This window comes from Balearica regulorum, chromosome 2 (genome assembly GCF_011004875.1).
Source record: "Balearica regulorum gibbericeps isolate bBalReg1 chromosome 2, bBalReg1.pri, whole genome shotgun sequence".
Classification (NCBI taxonomy): Eukaryota; Metazoa; Chordata; class Aves; order Gruiformes; family Gruidae; genus Balearica; species Balearica regulorum.
In genome coordinates, this window is record NC_046185.1 from 130,037,611 (window position 1) to 130,057,674 (window position 20,064).

General features: G+C 44.1%; 2 protein-coding genes and 1 long non-coding RNA gene across 4 annotated transcripts in view; 1 reads left to right on the top strand and 2 right to left on the bottom strand.

Annotated features, from left to right (window-relative positions):
- Positions 1-1,077: 1,077 nt before the first annotated feature.
- On the bottom strand, positions 1,078-4,894 carry PRR15 (proline rich 15). 2 transcript variants are annotated; one of them, XM_075745911.1, is made up of 2 exons: positions 4,661-4,894; positions 1,078-4,087 (listed from the first exon to the last, which is right to left on the bottom strand). In XM_075745911.1, exon 2 carries the CDS (start codon positions 4,076-4,078, stop codon positions 3,713-3,715), a length of 366 nt encoding a protein of 121 aa, XP_075602026.1. In that variant the 5' UTR covers positions 4,079-4,087; positions 4,661-4,894; the 3' UTR covers positions 1,078-3,712. The 2 variants fall into 2 exon arrangements, with proteins under 2 accessions (XP_075602026.1, XP_075602027.1); XM_075745912.1 differs by lacking the exon at positions 4,661-4,894 and adding an exon at positions 4,473-4,547.
- LOC142600544 (uncharacterized) lies at positions 4,152-19,476 on the top strand. Its single transcript, XR_012834089.1, has 3 exons — positions 4,152-4,384; positions 5,979-6,059; positions 18,718-19,476. It is a non-coding gene; the product is annotated as an uncharacterized LOC142600544 (long non-coding RNA).
- The window catches only part of CHN2 (chimerin 2), a 167,958-nt gene continuing 158,886 nt past the window's right edge, over positions 10,993-20,064 (bottom strand). The window contains exons 11-13 of the mRNA XM_075745910.1: positions 18,187-18,324; positions 16,432-16,537; positions 10,993-12,879 (exon numbers count right to left, since the gene is read on the bottom strand). Coding sequence (XP_075602025.1) covers positions 12,708-12,879; positions 16,432-16,537; positions 18,187-18,324 — 416 coding nt within the window. The 3' untranslated portion in view covers positions 10,993-12,707. The remainder of the gene's footprint in view (positions 12,880-16,431; positions 16,538-18,186; positions 18,325-20,064) is intronic.

Consider the following 20,064-nt stretch of genomic DNA (forward strand, 5'->3'; position numbering starts at 1 on the left):
TACAGTGAAGACAGAAGAAACAAAATAAACCAAAAACCAGTAAAGTCCCCTCTCTGTTCTTTCAGTTCAGTTTAAGTCATACCCTGACATAAGATCTGAGGTTAAAAGTCTGGAGGCTTTCAAGGCACTTATTCCAGTGTTTCCAATTTAGGATCATTTTCTGCAGGTGCTCCCTATAATCTTTGCTGAGGTCCAGACTGACCAGCCTACAATAGCAGGGAATGATTCACCAGGCAGCTACTCAGAGATTTATTTTTAGTTTTGGCAAGAGCAGGAATAAGCAGGCATATATTTTGCAAGTTTATTTGAAAAGCTCACTCAATTTACTAAATATTTATTTTTTGCCCCAAACCTGCAATCCTTGCTAGTATTTGGAATAATATTAAGAAAATTGCACTACAACTGACATAGCTGAGGTGGAACCTCATCTGCTTATCTCCATGTATTTTGTCAGCAAGCCACTGCTTGCTTTTAAAAACAAACAAAGCAACTGCTTTCTCAGCCACCCCACTTCTTAAGCCTACGTTCTGATGCATGATCTTTATGAAGGAGATGAGGAAAATACCTATATTAAGAATGCCGACAGCCTTTTAATAATTCAGTGCACAGAAATGCACTATTGTTATAACTGAGCAAGTATTCTCCAATACAAAAGAGAGCTCAAACTTTCTCCAAGGGTTAAAAAAATAATTCTCAGATGCTCTATAAAAATGCAGTCTTTTTCTGTACCAGCTTAATTCATTTACATACGTATGCATCGCGTAAAGCTTTATCTGATGCTCACACTGAGAAAAAAAAGAGGACTATTTCTGCACTGCAAGTTGGTTACGGCCGACAGGGCATCTCATTCCTCGCTGCGGTACCCAGGTCAGCACTAACCTAAAGATATTGTGGCGTGGCCCTTGCACAGAGGGCGGGGAAAATGAGACCAGGCAGTCAGCCCGTTTTCTCATGGATCTAGTTTTTCAGTGGCTGCTATCAAATTCATTGAAGCAAGGATTTGACTGAGCAGGAAGATAGAATTACGTCTCCTTCCCACAGCTCAAGGTCAGGATAAAGATGGAGGATGGCTACGAGTAATTTTATGTGCATTTATTGACTTCGTATTCTCACCAAATTTCCAAGCTGAAAGTACCATACACAAGGATTAAAACATGGCTAATATTTTGTCACATATTAACCAGTATTGATACTGAATCTTAACAGCAGACATCTGAACAGCATACCAGACTTCTTCTCAAATAAAACCCAAATTAGTAGATGTCTTGTGCCTAGGTAAAGACTTGCAATTAATAACCTGAGACATTTCCAAAGAGCAAACAGAGGTTTAATTGTAGAAAGAGGTAACTCGGACGTACAGAAGAGAGGAAACTGTATATTCACAACAGTGTAAGGATTAAAAATGCAGAAAAGCATCTGGATGAGATGTACAAACACTAGTCTGCATACTTGGGACTCTGGGTAGCTCTGAGGATCTGACCCTGGCAGAGCTCACGCTAAACCAGACATAGGAGTAAGAAACACACCAGTGCACCTGCTTCCTTGTTCTTCCATTTTGGACACACGCATACAAAAAAGGTTCTTTGGGCCCTAGAATACATAAATACAGGCAGATTTTTTTTTTTTTTTGCCTGTAATAAATACAAACATGTTGCCATCCAAAAGTAGTATGACAACCCTGGCAGCAAATCCACCCCTTTCTGCCTCCTTTCCCTCCACCCCGGGCTAACTGCAGCTGAAGTACAGTTCTTCTTCATCCATCTCTCTGTTCCCAGCTTTTAAACTCCCCTCCTTCTCTCTCACACCCCTTTGTCTGAGGCTGGGTTTGCTCCAACTGCTTCTTCTTGACTGATGAGGCTCCACACAAGACAAGCATCTCCGAGGACAAACTTTAAAGAGGTCCCCCCACAAACCCCCAGCTCTTCGCTTGGTCAGCATGTAGTCAGGAACACAAAAAGGCAATCCAAAACCAGTACCTTGCAGTTTTACTAAATGAAATAAAAAAGCGTATGTCTGCACACTGGGTGGAAAAAAGCTTTTATGGAAATAGATTTGATGCTACAGTCCCTTTGTTTCAGAGTCTGAAGGAGTAGCTGAGTGAGGAGCGGTAAACACCTAAACCAGATAGGTTATCAATTGCACAGGAGTTTTCAAAGTTTGTTATATATTATTACACACATTAAACCAGGTGGCACTTCCCCAGCATCTACTGCATCATTTCAATGACTGTCAGTGACCAGTTTAATCCATATTTTCACCACAAACTCAGCTTTCAGCTCTTTTTTCCTTTCAGGTCACTTCTTATTTTTAATTGCCCTTAAATCATTAGTTACAAACAAAAAAAAAAATCATAACTGCACAATACTGCAGGAAATAATTTTCAGTCCCTGCCACTATGTAGTATCTTATCTCACATTCAGAAAAAAGTCTAAAAACATTTTAACAATATGAAGTATATTGCGAATGCATTTAAAATAAATAAATCAGTTGTTGCTACATCACCTACTGTCAAGAAATGTGTAACTGCCGAGTTTTTTAGCTGAGTTTGCTCTGTAAGGCACAACACCAGTACAAATCTGGCTTATAGTTTACTTTGTCTAAAAATCCAGGAGCTGTTAGAGAGAGCAGACACCTGCCCAAGTTAAAGCGCATTATCTCACTATCAAAAGAAATTCTGGGAATCTTTAATCTTGCTTCACAAGCTTCGGACACAGTAAAGAACACTTCCTGTGGTGCCCAAGCCTATTTCCACGTTAGGAATACAACCCTGCCTGTGCTCTCCAGGGACGGTCTTGTCTCCAAAAAGAGTATTTACATTTTATCTCACAATTTCTTCATTGGAGCTTCATTATGCCAGTTATCACCAATTATGCAAAAATCATGTGTTCCCTGGGTAAACAGTATGAATTGCTAGACAACAACCGGCCTCCCTCTGTAACAGAACTATGGGAGACCAGCCTCTGAAACACCTGCTTATCATTACACAGTAAGAAGAGGGAGAAAACCAGCATGGTCCTGCCTTTTGCATATTTAAATGCAATGTGATGTGACACATGCAAGTGCCTGCCCCTCACCATACCTCTCTTTTGACCCCGCAGGGGAAGGAGGATGGGTTCGCGGTGTGCCTGCTAACAGCAGGGCAGGAACACATACAGCACTGCCAGAGGTCCTCGGCCCTGAAATTAGATAAGAGCACTTTGTTCCCCTCTTCCTTTGATAAGGCAGCGCGTGAGATGAGAGCAGCAAAGCGCCTCCTCGGCCGGAGAGCCGAGAGGAGCTGGGTCACAGGCCTGAGAAGTCAGCACGTTGGCTCCTGGCAAGGGCTGGGGGAATGTACAGAGCTCTCAGCATTGGTCCTGGGATAGCACCTTTGAGTCCGCTCACAGCAGTACAGGGAGTGGGGTGTTTACCGGTGTTATTTTGTTAAGGCAATCACACCGTCCCATCATCTGGGGGTTCAGTCTTGGCAGTGTTCATGTAACACAGCACACAATTCACTCATCTTGCGGAGGTGCCAGCTCCCCACAGTGTCCGGTCAGGGCTGGGGGAGGCTGCTGCCACGCACCTCCCTGTCACCCACCAGGCCAAATGAGGCCAACTCCGGCTGTGGGGCAGCCGCGGGCTCTGGCCGCCTGTCCTGCCGGTGCTCCGGCCACCCGCCCAGCGGCGGCTCCTCACAGCGCGGCGGCTCCGGGGGCGAAGGCCTCCTGGGCTACTCGCCCCCTTGGGCAGCATCGCCCGGGGCACCGCCGCCGTCGAAGACCTCGGGGCTGTCGACCAGCAGCGAGGTGCGCACCTTCCGCCTCTCCTTGAAGCGGCCCGAGTGGGAGACGCGCAGGCTCCGGCGGTTGCCACCGCCCGCCCCCGCGGCTTCGCCGCTGCCGAAGGGGGACGGCTGCTCCTCCCGGCCGCCGGGGCTGGGGGGTGCGGCGGGGGCCTCGCTGGCGGCGACGGGCGGCGGGGCGGCCGCCGCTTCCTTGTGCTTCTTCTTGCTGGTCAGCGACTTCCACCAGGGCCCCGCCGAGCTGCCCTTCACGCCGGCACGGGGGGCTGCAGTGGCCGCGGCACTGTCCGCCATCGCGGGATCCTGCGGGGAGGGAAGAAAGCGAGGGGGGGCTGGCAGCCGGGCACGCCGGGGCCCCTCCGCCGCTGAAAGTGGCGGGGACCCCTCTTCCCCAGGACAGCGGGGGCGGGCAGTCCCCCAACGCAGGCAGCTCTTCTGAGGGAGGTCTGTCCTTCACCCCGGGAGCTGCCGAGCAGGGGGGGACAGGCCTTGCGCGGGTGGGCGCGGGGGGAAGATTTTGCGCTTTGGCCCTGGCCGAGCCCCGGTGACGGGCTCGGAAGCGCCATCCCGCCTTCCCGTGCGCGGCTGACAGAGTTAAAGGTAAATAAAGCTCCGGAGCTGAGCCGCGGGACCCGCTCCCTGCACTCGCCACCCCTCGGCCCCAGACGTGGACCCCGAGGCCCGGTACCTTGGGACTGCTGCCTCCCCGCGGGACGGGGCCGGGAGCCCGCGTATCTCCTGTGGGCTCCTGCGATGGGGCGCGTCTCTCTCTTTTTTTTTTTTTCTTTCTTTCTCTCTCTCTCTCCCCCTCCTTCCTTCCTTCCCTCCCTCCCCCCGCCGGCTCCCGGAGCAACAGGTACGAGAGGCGACACTGACCTGTGGACTGCGGGACCGCTCTCCTTCTCCCACGGGGAAGCGCGGTCCCTCCTCCCTCCGCAAGCCCCTACGGCTCCATCGCCGCGGCAGGGAAGAAGAGCAGAGGCGGCGGGGAGCGGCGGCCGTGCGGCGCGGCGGCAGGTGGCGGCCAGCCCCGCGGCTCGGCCCTGTGGGCGGAGCGGCGGCCCGACCGGCCCCGGGGCCGGGGCGGCTCCCGCTCACCTGCCCGGCTCCCGTCGTGAGGGGCGGGGGAGCGGCCGGAGGAGGAGGGGCCGGCCTCGGGGTGGGGCGCCGGGTCCTCGGGGCTGCAGGGCGGGTGTTGTGGGGCGGGGAAAGGTCGGCGTCTCCTTGAGGGGACGCACGGCGGGGGAGAGACAGGGAGGAGGAGGAGGAGGCTCAGGGCAGGTGAGGCAGCACTAACGGGGGCTGCGGTGTGGTCGGCGTGCGTGGCTGAAACGGTAACGCGTTCTGTTTGTGCACATGATAGATGTGAATTTTTTGTAGCTTTAAAGAAAATAGAATTGTCTTTAATTGCCCGTTTTTAAAAAATGAGTGTAGCTGACACGCCAAGAGAGACAGTGCCATCTAATATTTATACTTGAATTGACTTAGAATTGAGACTTTGAATTTCTGTGTATGATGGATATATGGCCACTCAAATGTCTTTACATTTTTTTATCCATTCCGAAAGGAGAAAAACGATTTCCTTGCACCATGCTTGGTGTTAAAAATGATGATTTGTTCTCAGGGAACTCTGCCATGTAATATTTGTTTGGTGCCTAACACCCCTCCCATCAGCTGCACAGTCACTTACTCAAGGATGCCTATGATCGTGTGGAGGAGTTTGTGAAAGCAGTGGTATTTCAGCCTCATCTTCTTTTGCAGATCAACTTCTGCTACTTGCAGCTTCCCTGAATAGCCCATAAGGATAAGATGTATGGAAATCGGTGAATAGAGGTTACTGAAGGAGAGGAACCTGAGGTGTGCGCTTACATTAGTCTGTAAATTGCCCTCTTCAGTCCCAAAGGGTTTTGGACAGGGAAGCACACATGCACACACAGTTGAAAGGGCTCTAAACTGTCTATTAAACTACCTGATGTCAGTAGCAAAAAATTCTCTCCTATGGAATAAACCAGTAACTTCCAGTGAGAAAAGATGGCCTTTACATTCCCTCCTAACAAGTAAGCAGCTAGTATTTTCTAAGATGCAGAGCACCAGGGCATCAGGCTCTGTTGGGCAAGGACAGCAACAGACCATAGGGTCAAGTTTCCCCCAGTGAACGTAACCTACTGCTATACTACTCCTTTGTAGTATAGAGAGAATGAGACCACCAGCATCTCTCCTCATCTTCTGTCCCAGGGAGGTGCCTGGGAAAAAGGGAATTTATGGAGAAATGAAGGTAATTATTATTTTTAAAAGCCCTTTTCACAAAAATGTGGATATGTATATCTTCCGTTCTGGTTATAGGCTATAAAAAACATTTGCCACCATGTTACTTGTTTATATTACTTTGATTACCACAGACCTGACCTCTTAGTTCACATAATGCCAAACTGACAGCAATCAGTCCATTTTTTTCAGTTCAGCCTGTTTCAAAGAATCTTACAATGAAAGCAATATGTCCTTTTCGGCACTATACTGAAGGCAGGGTCTACTGAAGAGACAGGATGTAAAGCTTTCTAAGAGACGGTGCGAGTGGGAGGGTGCTGCCGGCGTGTGTACACAGCAGCGCAGGAGGACAGCAAAACCTTCTCTGTGTTTGAAAGTCACTGTGACAAATCAGTCTCAACACACTGTTACACAAGAGTGCCACTAGGGTTAGTGTTTATATAAAAACAACTCTGACAGTGAAAAATAAAAAAACCCCAACTATGACAGCGCCCCTTTCTTACTAGAACAGTACTTCCTGCATCCTTTCAGTATGCATGTATTTACAGTGTTGATACATGAAGGAAAGTAAAATAACCCATTGACTCTTTCAATGTCTGAGAGTTAGATACTATATTCATTTAATAAGACTACTGCCGTTAAATTCTGTCCTGTCTTTGCAGGAGGAGAGGATAAAAATTAGTGGGGTTTTGTAGTCCCAACTAGAGTGGATGTGCAGGATTCTGGCAGATGCCCCAGTACACTGCAAAATAAAACTGTAGGGCCTTTCCTCATACATTGTAACATGCTGCTTTTGTGTAGGATTGGACCATATTGACATAGGTCTCTTCATAATTCTGCAGGCTCTCCAAAATTCAGAAATACCCTGGTATTCGCAAGATTCAGATTCCCAAAGACTAATTTTAATATCAGCTCTCAAACTAATCTTTCTTACACCACCTAAACTGTTACTGCAGTGAAAAGAAAGAAGGGAAAAAGGGGGTTTGTTGTGCTTCCCACTGTCCTTTTTCGAAACTTTGCAGACCCTACTGTGTTCAAGTTGAAACTGGGCTCTGGAAACCTTAGATGACCAAACCACACCCTTACCTAATTATGTTGAGGTGACCCATCTCTACTCACAGAAGAGAGGCACCGTCCACTGCAGGCATCAGCCCTCCCGACACCGTGGACTACACAGTGTCCAGCTGCGCTCTGGAACCTTTTGATTTCCAAAATATAACAGCAACTTTAACCCCATTATTAAATGCTGTTATGATTATACCAAAGGGATCCAACGATGTCCTCAGCAGCATAAAGGGCACTAGTGAATATTGCTATCAGATCTCTTATTTACCCTGAAGCCCCAGACTATCCAGCAAATATACTGGACTTTTGAAACTTGGGATTCTCAAATGCTAACCTTAAGGCCAAGGACATGTTTCAGCCTACTGTAGAAATGAACATACAGCACTGGCACCTATAAAGAGCAGAGCTCTTCTTAGGTCCATATTCCCAGCAATATTCAGTAGCATGTTTGATTCTTCAAGTTTTGATTCTTAAACGCTAACCCTGACCTGACATACAACTGAGCAATTGGCCTTTAAAAAGAAAATTGCAACACTGATACTTGCTGGCACAAGCGGGCCTTTTAACATTCAGCATTAAAATCAGTTCTTGAAACTCCTAGATCTCAAAGCCTAAATGTCACCTTAATTTAAACCAAGGGACCTCTGTGTACAGGAGAAGACCACACAAAGAATTGGCTCCCATCTGCATCAGGCTGTCTGCTCATTCCTAACCCAACCCTAACTGTTGCCTTGTTATGACTACCTATGGACCCCCATCTCCTAATGTTCTTGGCCAGCAGCATGTGGTAAATAATACAGATCTTGCACATTGGTCACACCCATACCTTCCCTATAGTAGAACAGAAAATAAAGTATCTTCAAATATTGCCAGCAGCAATTTATGTTCTTCAAGATCTACAGTTCCAAACTCTACCCGCTAACCCTATTCCTCATTCTAACCTTCATCTTAGTAGTAACAAATGGCTCATACTTTCAAGAAATGAGAGAATACTTTGACCCCCACTTCGTCAGGGCCTGCAGAGCCCTGCAATGAAGGCAGCTTCCAGTGATAAGTTTGGTTCCTGCCATCCCCAAGTCTACTATAAACTGAACCTTGACAGTTTCTCTACTTAAAACCTGCAGCTCATTTCTATTGTAGCTTATAAAGCACTAGCTCCAACTGACACAAGCTTTCTTCCTAGCTGCAGTCCCTACAACATCCTGCAATAATCTAAGTCCTTCAGGCTTTGAACTCCCAGTCCTGGCTCTGGCTGTAGCATCAGCGTAATTATAACCAGAAGACCATGCCTTCAGAGAAAGATAACATAAAGTATGGCCCCTATGCAAGACCCATTGATGCCCTAAATCTGCAAGCCCTAGAGCATTCAGCAATAATCATAGTTCCTTGAGGTTCAGATTTCTGAATCTTAACCATGATCTTTACTTTAATCAAGGAATTAATCTTTACAGCTAAAGAACATAAAATGTATTGACTTTCTCACTCTTATCTCCATGAGCCCAATAGTCTCTTCATTCCCTTTAGATAGCTGTAGGGGATATAGCAATATAATTTCGCTTTGAAGATCCAGTTAGATGGCATTCTTCTCCTTGCATAAATGTTTGTGATTTACCTTCCTACTCAGAGTTTTAATCAGTTCCTGGTTATTGGCAGGGGTGCCTGTTGGCACTCGAATCTTCTTCCTCCCTTTTCTGCAGACCTCGACTCTGTACTTGTCAATAAAGAAATAAGAAGGTGGCCAGACAGGCTCCTGCAGCTTGTGCCTTCTGGGCAAGGTTTGAGGAGAGTACAGCATCGAGGGAAAATGTGGTAGCCTCTCCAGCTGCTCCCACTTTGGGGATCTTGAACAGCTGGAGAAGTGCCCACTTGTGGACCCTTCTGTGAGCCTTCCTCCCAGCCTCGTCTCCTTTTCTGCCCTCTCCGGCCTCTTCTCAGACAGCAGGGCAGAACCTACCCAGCCATTAGCAGGATCAGGGGAGCAGGCTGCCTTTGCCCTGTCTGTACTCTGCGTGGGGGAGCGTGACACTGGCAGCAGCTGATGGTAGAGCAGTAGAGGCTGTCAGCTGTCTCCATCTCCAGGTGGGAGGGAGGGGGAGAGCAGCAGCCTAGCTGGGTTGGGAAAACGCTTTCCCTCCGGATGTGTAAGTCCAGGCAGGGCCCCGTGCAAACACAGCTAATTATCTCAATGTCTCTCACTCGCACAGATCTGTGCTGTGCGCTGTTTGAGCTTATCATAAAAGACGCAGTTGCTCCACATGCTCTGCAAATCGCTCCCAGTACCTATCTTCGCTTTCACCTCCTTGCAATGTGACTTTAAGCCTTCCTTCAGCCCAGCTATTTATTACCTCAGGCACTCCTGGCACTTCTCCGAGGTCTCACTAAGACCAGAGTTTTGCCCAATACTGTACCCACGATCCCTCCTCCCTCCTGTCCCCTAAATTTGACAGTAACGTAGAGCTCAGGTCTTTCAAGCACCTTGTTTCAGAAGAGATCCCAAACCTGATACATTCCTTCCCAGAGTCTCAGGCCAAGTGTGCCTGCAGCCCCATCTCCTTCATTAAGCTCAAATGCTGTGTGAGCTATGAGACTAAGCGTATAGGAAAGTGTAGTCTTACCTCTTGCTTAGAAATAAAATGAATGTGGTACCAATTCACCCAGTTTTGTGTTCTGTTAGACCCGTTTTGTAGTTTAACCTGACATCAGCTCACAGAGCAGCGAGTTGAGCGCAAAGCTGCGTCTCCTTTGTAACTTCATTTTAAAAAGTTTTCCCTAGGAGACAATACCTGCACTTATGCCCTTTCTCTTTTTTTTGCAAATTCTTCTCTTTCCTCAGTAATTCTAGTAATGCCTCATGTGAGATATGTCATCACACTCTGCTGAACACTTTGAAGCAAAGGGAAGACCCAGACAGGCACGTTTTTTCTGTGTACTGGAGTATAGGCTTGCATTACAGACATACATGCGTTGTCTTCTGCTTTAGCAGTCAGTTTTGCAGAGACAAGTCTGCTGGCTGTTTATTTCCTCGAATAGTGAATTTGGAACAAAGACGATCAGATCTCAGAGGTGCTGCTCAGCCCCAGGTACAGCAGTGATGGCCACAGTAAGTCTGACACATGAAGCGTGTGCAGCACTCATGAAGCATGGAGGAGACAGGGTCCTTTTACCTCCACACTCAGTATGCCCCCGAGGATGCTGGCCATCGGTTAGCCGAGACAAACATGGACAATTCATTAGTCACCTGAGTTTTAAGATGCAGAATCATACTCTTCCCTCTGTCCAACAGATTAGAAACTTCTACCCTCCAAAGACACTATGTGTGGGTGTTTAAACACACTGCTTTGTTCTGACACTGAATCCTTAGGATGGGGCATGTGCTAAAAACCCCAGACTGTGAGACATGTCAGAGCTACCAGTTTGCTCATGGTAGAAGTAAAGGGAGAAGCAGAAGGAGAATGGCTTGTCTTCCTCCGAAAATAAAAAAAGATACTAAAATACTGTTTTTGCCTTAAAAAAATAACTCATTACTGAACTGACCAGAAAAAACAGTGAAAATCATTGAGAGTCAAATGTCTGCGTTCAAGGGAGTGGAAAAGTGCTCCAACGGCATTGATTCTTGGAAATTGATTGGATTGATATTGCGATTCATTGCTTGCTTGAAGTTGTACACAGAGGTGGTTCAGGGTGGTCGCAGAAAATAAACGTGTGCATGGGCTTGGCTGTGGTAGTACAGGCATCCAAGGGCCAGTCTGAAACTGCTGACATTCAGTAAAACTGTTCTAAGTTTTCCAAGTAGGAAAGTTTCCAGCAATGTCAGGATGGTAATTAGCGATTGATTTTCATTTGGCAGCTTACTATGTGGTCAGAGTGACAGACACCAGAACTCTTTAACACATTTAATGGGATTTTTCCTTCCATTTACACTATCATAAATTACAAAGCATATTTCACTTCACAAAATAAAACCATTTCCAGATCATTTTTATGACAGTATTAAGTAGTACATAACCTACAACAAATAGTCCTGTACAAGGCAGGAGGATCTATGGAAGTATTGGGAACTCAGACTATTTAGCATTTGCTCTGCAATCTGGGTTAATCTATCTAGCCCTTAGTTATTTCTCTAGGAGACGACAAATTTACAGTCATACCCTCCACCTCCCTTCATTATCATAGTTACACATATTTTTCAATTTGAATAGAAACGTGTGCTCCCTGAAATAATTCAGGAAACTGCATCACTGAGTTACCAAGCATATGATACAAACGATCAAGATGAGGGATTGTTACAATTTTTTTTGTACTGAAAATTGAGTTTGGTAGTAAACTATGTTGATTTTCTATGCTCACAGAAATATCTCATGCTGAGAAACAGTTTTAACATTAGGAATAAGTTGCAGTTAGACTATAAACTCTGTAGGTCAATGTTTGTGAGGGGAGAAAAATATTAAAATTTGGTAATAATTAAATTTACCAACTCCCACATTTCCTACACATTCTTTCTTTTCTTTTCTTTTCTTTTCTTTTCTTTTCTTTTTTTTTAAACAAACCATCAGGAAACACATTCAAGATAAATACCTACATTTTTAGCAGATTTACTGTACGTTTATAAATACAGAAACATGACAAAACATAACTTGATTTTTACAGAAAAAACAAATCCTTCATATTTAACCCAAAAAAGTGCTAACTTTTCAACAAGGCCAGAAAATATCCAGTGTCCCAGCATCACTTAACTCACATATTACTGTAATCCAAGAAAAAATCTGGCATATGAAACTGATAATACCACCAGGACTTGAAAAATTCTCAATACTATATTTTGCATGGGAGTTTTTATAGAAAAAAAAAAAAAAAGAGAGAAAATGCTATATGTTTTGGGAAATATCAAATGGCTAAAAGTGTACAATCCTAGGATGCTAGTGCTTAAATGCAAAGAAACCTAAGGAAAGCTGGAATACACACAAGAAAAGAATTCTCTTAAAACACTTGCAATGAAAGAGGTATGTCAGGATAATACTGCATTAGTGGTAATTGTTTTCAATATATCATAGCAAAAATGCAGGAAAGAATTACATGGAAAATAATCAATGCACCGCATTGATTTATAGTTTGCTAAAATAAAATGCCATTCTTTCAGCTAGGTAAAGTAAAAATATCTTTATAATATAGGTTCTGTTTCACAATTGACATATATAATTATGTCTCATGGTGAGAGAAATGTATAGGCGTATACAAGCAACACTGATTAAGTACCTTTTTGCTTCTCTAGCCGTATTAAAATACGTTTTGTGTTTCTTAATAAGTTAACAATAAAATTGTTTGCAACTTCTCAAAACAAATATACATCTGAGGCAAGGCAAAAGATACAAGGTAAAAGGATTTTTTCTGACCTTTTTTTCCCTTCTACAAAGAGGCATATGTCTATGAGACATAGGCTTTCCCTAAACATTTTGGCATCCATCTGCAACTTTGCAGAAATTGAAGTGCAGTCAAGGAACTTTTCCTTTATGTTTAAAAAAATTTAAAGAAATGTTGTTTTTTCCTTCAAACTAATTAATTTAAAACACATGGCTTTGAAGATATGCCTCTCTGTCTAAAAGAGAACATCTTCATTTTCTATTAAAATCTGCACAATTAACTTCTGGTACCGCATGTCATTCAGCGTAGCAAGGGTACTGTCCTCTGGAGGTCTCATTAAAGTAGGCCCAAACACTATTCCCAGGTTTTCAGCATTCATAAAGTTCTCCTTTTCATGCAAGGTAACCCTAAAATAGAAAAAAAAAGTATAAAAAAACCCCCAAAGTAAGTAGTTGTTTACTTCCCAAAAGAAAAGAATATATACATCTGAAGCTGTAGTCCCATTTCACATCAGGCATTGGTAACTAATGACATTTTTCAGTAACAATTTTTACATTTAATCAATATAGTAACTGTTTCCACAGCAAGTACAATGCAACTACGGTGGGGCTATGATTTCCACTGCCTTTAAACACCTCTCATGCGACTCTTAAGTGATTTTTCCATGTAGCTATCCGTTAGGGTATAAAAAGTTGTGGCAATTGCTTTTTTGAAAAGCATAATCATGATTTAAATGATGATATATGGAGCAGTCCCCTACACTACAGTAACTACAGTTCTCTGGCACGTTGTGTGTGCATCACACTGGGTGTGGGTGTGCTTTCCGAATACAAACCCAGATTTTCTTTTGATTACCAGTGCCCCCCACACTCCCAGACATGTTTCCAGCCTGCAGGAACCCACCCCTTCACGCTTCAGGAGTAGGCTGAATGCTGGAGCAGCATGGAGAGGCGGCTTGTTAAAATCAGGCTGCTACAAATGCCATCTATCCTTGACAGAGAACAAGGATATATAATGTAAATACAAGAATACGTAGACTACGTGTGGCTGGAGCATACAAAGACTACCAAGGACTGTCCAAGCAGCAAAGTCAACCTTGACTGGAAAATCAGCCAGGCCTGCTGGAAAATGCAAGGTGTGCTCAAGGTTTTCCTCCAGGTAATAGAGCTGGATCACATCGGTGTTGTCCCAGCAAGCCTTTGGCATTTGAGTTTGGTCCCAAGAGTGCCCTTGCACTGCAGTGTAGAGTCAGCCATGGTCCCTTCATCGGTCACGGTCCCTCATGGACCAGACACTCGCTGTTACTAAGTACAGCATGGGTGTAGTTTCACATCTCCTCCACGCACAACTCCTCTGCCAGGGTGGAACACATCTGGTTTTGGAGCCAGCTCTCCCGGCAACAGCTGAGACTGCCCCTGGCCATGGCAATTCCCAGCTGGGCAGCAGTGATTCACTCATGCCATGGGGGAAGCACAAAGAGGCTGAAACCAGAAGTAATGTGGTCTTCCCTTGTTTGCAAGGTCCTTGTATGACTAGGTTTTTCTTCTACTATTGGCTCTCTGCAGAGTGGCTCTGTCACAGAAAAACACTGTTCCTCTTTGCTTTCAGCACAGCAGTCCCTTAGGGCCCCTACTCACAGATACGTCCTCATCTTCTAGCACACGTATGTTAGCTGTACTTTGCAAGGAGAAAGGACAAACCAAGTCTGCCTAGCCCAACCCACCTCTGTGCAAGTGTATGTGTAACACTCCGCTTTCCACCTGTGGATGTATGCAGCACAGATGTTGAACAGCTATGCAGTGCCACATGCATCTTAGTAGCACCTCTCTGCAGGAGCGTGGGGCTTGCTGCATGGCCTGGGGTGAGCACAGAAAAGATTCACAGCTTCACTGCGACGTCAGCATGGATGGAGTTGTATGTATTTCACCACAGGGGGGACTGCTCATGCTATTGTATTATTTCCTCCAATTTTGAGCAAAAATTTATCTGAGAGATAACTGAAGAAATTAATTAATTGACTGACAAACTAATTTTTCATTGCTGACATTGCCCTCTGCTGGATTCTCCTGCACTTTTAACAACAACTCAGTGCAGTTTCTTTTCTGTTGAGAAACAAACAGCGCTGGTGCAGAAGCTGTGATCCTGCAGTCTTTACACAGACTCCTTGACACCGCTGCATGTTTCCTCTATGCAGGAGGAGCCCTGTGGGGCTGGAGTTGGGCCTCTTATGTTTAATCTACAGAACAACACAGTCTGAACCTAAAGGATCCTTCCCGCTTTCACATTCAGAGCTCTCCAGCAGATTCTCCATAAGAACTGACATGCGCTTGATTTCCGTGCAGACACTGAAAGCTACGATTTGGGAAAAGAGAGGAAATTCATTGTGTGACTTGCAGGTATTTGAGAGAGAAAACTTCATCAGCTGTTTGGACTATTTTTGTCTCATCAGTAGTTCAGCTCAACAGCTGAACCAAAGCCTGTATTGCAGTTCATAAAAAAGAAGGCAAGCAAGTCAATACTTGTCTGTTAAAAATTTGCTGCTGGGACATGAAAGTACGGATTCTGTATGCAAGTTGCTTGTCTACAGCCTCCATGGGCCTTCTTAAAAGCCAGCCTGGTTCATCCTGCATTGTCCATGCATGTGTGCTGACAAGGGTGGTTGTTTGCACATCTCATTTCTGCTGATTCTGAAGCAGCTTCTGCATGCCCAGTTAAAGTCTCATCGAAAGGAAAAATTACCCAGTTGTAATAACCTGAGCCGATTCAAAATGAAGAAAAGTCTCTACATAATGAGAACCTGACTGAGCATGAAATGCACTTCACACAAGCTCTTGAGTTGAGGTCTTTTTAAGTTGGCATTAATAGTGCAGAATAGTGCAGATCAAACCCAGAAAATACTCCAAATTTGCAACTGTGTTGCAAGTAGTGGGACAACTAACAAGAGATCAAGGATTTGCTGTATAAAACCTGAGTAGTTTTATTCCTCCCTTATCCCCTTTTCTCTTGTTTCCAAGTAGCACCATAAACTTTAGCCAGAGACGAGGGACATCTTGGGCAATATATCCTTAAATGAAGGCCTGCTTTGAGATGACAGTACCAGTCTTTACTTAGCTTCAAGTTTTTAAAAACTTACAAAGACGACTTCCTGAGGCATGTGAATACCCAAAGTAGCAAAGTGGAGTTAGCATGGTTTGGGGGAAAAAATAAAAAAAATTTGCTTGAAATTAGTGAAAGCGAGGCACCCTCTTTGAAGCACTTCATAATTTTCCTAGGTACCTAGCTGAAAACTTGGAAAGCTTGGCAGTACACTCCCAAGTCACTTTCAAAAATGAAATTTAGGCACTTTTGAAAATTTTGCATGCCTTATGAAGCCTTATGTATGTCTTATGTATGCCTTATGTATGCCTAAAGAAGCTTTGGAAAGCAAATGAGGCAGAGTGAGTTTAAAACCAAAAGAGATATAACTGGTAACGGCCTATATTCCTTTTACTAGTTGTATAAAAATAGGTCCTGCTTGATTCTTGGCTTAACTGTGATGTGAGCAAACAACTCATAAGAGACAGCTCTTTCCTTTTAGGGTTATCGTTCAGGAAGACAAATCGGGAGGTAAAGGGAGGCAGAAGCAAAGCATGATCAAGTGACTTGCTGCAGCACATCTAGCACATCTCTAAAGTACCTACCATTCTGGTATTTTTCAGATATTATCTGCCTCAGAGAACCGTGGCAAATCTCAATTAATTCTTCAAAGGCTTGCAATGATCTGCCAGCAAAAGGATCTGTACTATATATGGGCATAGCTTATATGCATTTATACAAACATAGCTTGCCTTTTTATTTGTAACATTATTGTTTTAGTGGCAGTGCCCTAATGGAAGCTTTATTGGCACTTTCAGCAATCTCTTTCAAAGCAGAAAATTGTTAAGCTCTTCAAGAATTATCCTACATGCCAATTAACTCACTTTTTGAGATGAATCATTAGGTATCTAAGTGTCTCGTAGTGAGCAGCAGGGAGTAACATCAACACTTCATGTATTGCTTCTAGTCGTTCATCAGGATTGGAGATTTCTGTAAAAACACCAAACAGGATTAATGTTAATAGGGCTTTCTATTTGTAAACGCTAATAATTCAGGAAGCTAAGTTATTATTATGGAGTCATTTACAAGCCATTGACTGTGCTTGGAGGGTTAAATGCTAAACTCATAAACATGGAGCTTATCAGCAACTTCTGATTGCTGATAAAAAAAGGCTTTACAAAGAAATCAGCAACAAAGACCACCCAGTAGTCGTCTCTGGGGTCTGTCACTCTATCTACAGGCCTGTGTAGGTATGGTATCCTAGCTTCATTAAGTGCTTCCTAATACCTTGCCTGGAACTGACTCTTTAAAATCTTATGTAAGATTACTTCCATTAGCCTTCAACACCAGATGGGAGTGTGGGTATATGCTTTAAAACCTGTGCTTGAATATGTAAGTTTAGCTAGAGGTTGAAATGACATGGAATTACATAAACAAAGATTTCTGAACATCTGTAAATACATAGGTATCAGTGATCAGAAAGCATCAGTACTCATTTGGCAATCTCTCAAAAAATCTGAGCAGGATTTACATGTATTTTACAGGAAAAGTATGGATTCCTAAGCTGTGAACTGAGTCACAGTCTTATTTGCTGCATGACTTTCCCTACAAACGGCACCAGGAGCTTGAAATTTTAGAAGATTAAGAATCTTTATGTCCTGCTTTTAAGAGATTGGTGTATCAGCGTGATAGGAACTGCTTCCTCTGGGCATGGTCTTCATAGGACTAGTGATGAGCAAGAATAATTTCTCTGCCAAGGAGGAAGAGGAGAGTGCAGGAGAGAGGTATCTGTGGTTGCATGGGGAATGTGAGTTGGGATAAGCCAGAGGGGAACGGAAAGCAGCAATGCCACCCAGACAGACCACGCTTCCGGCTGCTTATCCATATACTGGGTGCCATTTCAAAATTACCAAGGATACTTTTTAAAGAAGAAAGCATGCTACTTCTTAGACACCTCAGATCTTTGACATTTTTTGCTAATAATTGATTTTGATGCAATCCACCTGGTGAGTCTCCCTGAGCGACTATCATTACGTGGACAGCTGTGTCCCGGAGAGCAGAATTTGAGGCAAATCTCAGCTCTCTCTGCTGTCCTCCTCCCTCCCCGACAGCGTGCACGCACGACCTGCCGGCTCCAGGCGGGGGTAACTGGACGTGCCTCCCATCTGGGCATGGGTTAGATACTGTAGGACCTAAGGAACCATGGGTGCACCTGAACTGTGGGGCAGGTGCGGTCTGTGGCCTCATTGCCCGGATCCCTCACCAACGGAAGGAGGGGACGTGCTTGTCAGTGGTGCAGATTTGTTGCCAAAGGAGGCCACGATACAGGAGATGGGGAAAATGGTGGGGAAATGGGAAGCACCCTTACGGCTCACACTTCGCTCATCCCTGACCTGTCACAGATCACCTAGTCTTGCATGCGTCTGGTGACACCAGCCCTGGGATGGTGTACCTGCGTGATGTCCCATCTGCAAGAACATTCAGGCAAAAGTGAAAGAAGGATGTGGCAGAGAAGTAATGAACAGAACAACGCCCTTGCTTCCAGTTTGTTGTCTGTCTCTTCTTTTTCTTTAACGTGGACAGCTTTATGGATGGGAAATGTAATTAAAGGTTGGTACAAACTACTATGCAATACTTACTTGCTGCTTCTATGAACTTGGAATAGGTGTCGTAGGTGATCACAGGAATTGGTAAGTCTCTGAAGTACAGCTTCAGTGCTCCAGCAATGATGTTTATGTCTGGATAAATACTGGCAGAAATATCAGCCTTGTCACCATCTAGAAGAGGAGGAAGAAATCTTTTTGAAACCAGGATAATTTTGACTGAAGCAAGGCTAGGCTTCTAATTCAGATTTATTGTGTCCAACCTGACAAGAAAAAACAATCTGAAAGCATCTGGAAGGCTTAAATGAGAATATATTGCTACTAACTTTACAGTATATGAATGAGGAATGGTAGTTTCTTTATCTTTTAGTGAACAATTTATTTGCTTACATCTTTTGGAGAGGCTGGTGATTACATCAACAATATCTGCAGTGTACCATTTCACACATAATGTTTTAATGTTGGATGAAAATTCATGTTAATAATACATTCATTGAATTTGGCACATTTATTCACTGAAAATAAGCTATTAATAACTTATTCTGATGATGTATTTTGTATCCGCAGATCAACACACAGGAGCATGAACAATTCTCTTCATTTTCACTTGGGGAAACAGAGGCACAGAGAAATAACATAAATTTCCAATGACCCTCAGGAGACCAGTAGGAAAAATGAGACTAAACATCTAAATCTTCTAAGTCCTGCACCAATTTATCTATACTGATTAGCTAGTAAGAAAGCCGCCTTATTATCTGGATGTCCTCTAATGTCTTCATATTTGACTTATTTATTTATAGCAAAGATTTGAATTTAAATAGACATGCTATGGCATTTAGCTATACAATTTATTCTGAAACGTGGATCGCAATTTGTTAAATGAATATGGATACTTGTAACGGATGAACAGCTAAATAGATGAATTATGCAACTGAAATGACATAGATTTTGTTTGCTACATATTATAACACAGTTAGTCAGAACTCCATTACAGAGCACTTTTAATCACAGGAGCTTAACATTTACAAGTGTTGCCAGTAAGCCCTTGGCCAATGCGTGGCTTGCAATGAGCGAAATGACAAGAACTAGCAGAGAGGCTGGATCACTATTATTTTTCAAGTTCAATCTGTTCTGTACTACCTACTACCCTCATACCCACATTTTTCTGCAGGCCGAGAAATTCTGCTGTCCTCCCCTCCTGGGACCTGTCCTTGGCGGTCTTCCAGTAGAAAGACGGGGTAGGACACTGGTCAAGCAGGGGCTAAGGCTGTCTGGATTTAGTCCCCAGCTTTACCTCAGGCTTCTTGGAGATCAGTTGTACCCTGTAGTCCTTATTCCCCACCCTTCAAGTGAGGATAATAGCACTTCCTTTGCAGGAGGTGGTGAAGATTAGGACCGTATGGTGAGCGGGGCGATGTGAGGTCATGCTTGCTTGAACAATGGAGAGGAGTTTGCTTGTATCTGCCAGGAGGTGCAAGCACAAGCTTGGGCTGTTACCACTGAGGCGCTGACATGCTGTAAAGCCATCGCCTTGCTTGTCTCGCAACAACTAGTGCTTGTAGACATGCCTTGATACAGACAGATGAGTGGGTGTGCTTGATACATGGCATCTAAGATGGTGATAAAGGCTTTCACAGCAGAGTAAAAGAGTTTATATTGATTGTAGACATTTTATACAAACCTATGGCATTAATCTTGAAGGGATACGTCCTGTACAATATATGCACATAATTCTCATTAAGACTAATAGCACTACATGTTCTCATCAAGAGGAGATTATATGCTTAAGTGTTTAAAACAAGCAGCCTTTCTTGATGCAGCTGAACGGTCTGAATACATCCATCAGCATTTAATTTAATACAGCATCAATAAGCCCTAGGAGGATGTTTACACTGCCCCAATCTTTTGTTTAAT

What these genes read in the sequence shown, in the direction of transcription:
- PRR15 (XM_075745911.1), bottom strand. Translation starts at nt 4,078, where the DNA reads ATGGCGGACAGTGCCGCGGCCACTGCAGCCCCCCGTGCCGGCGTGAAG.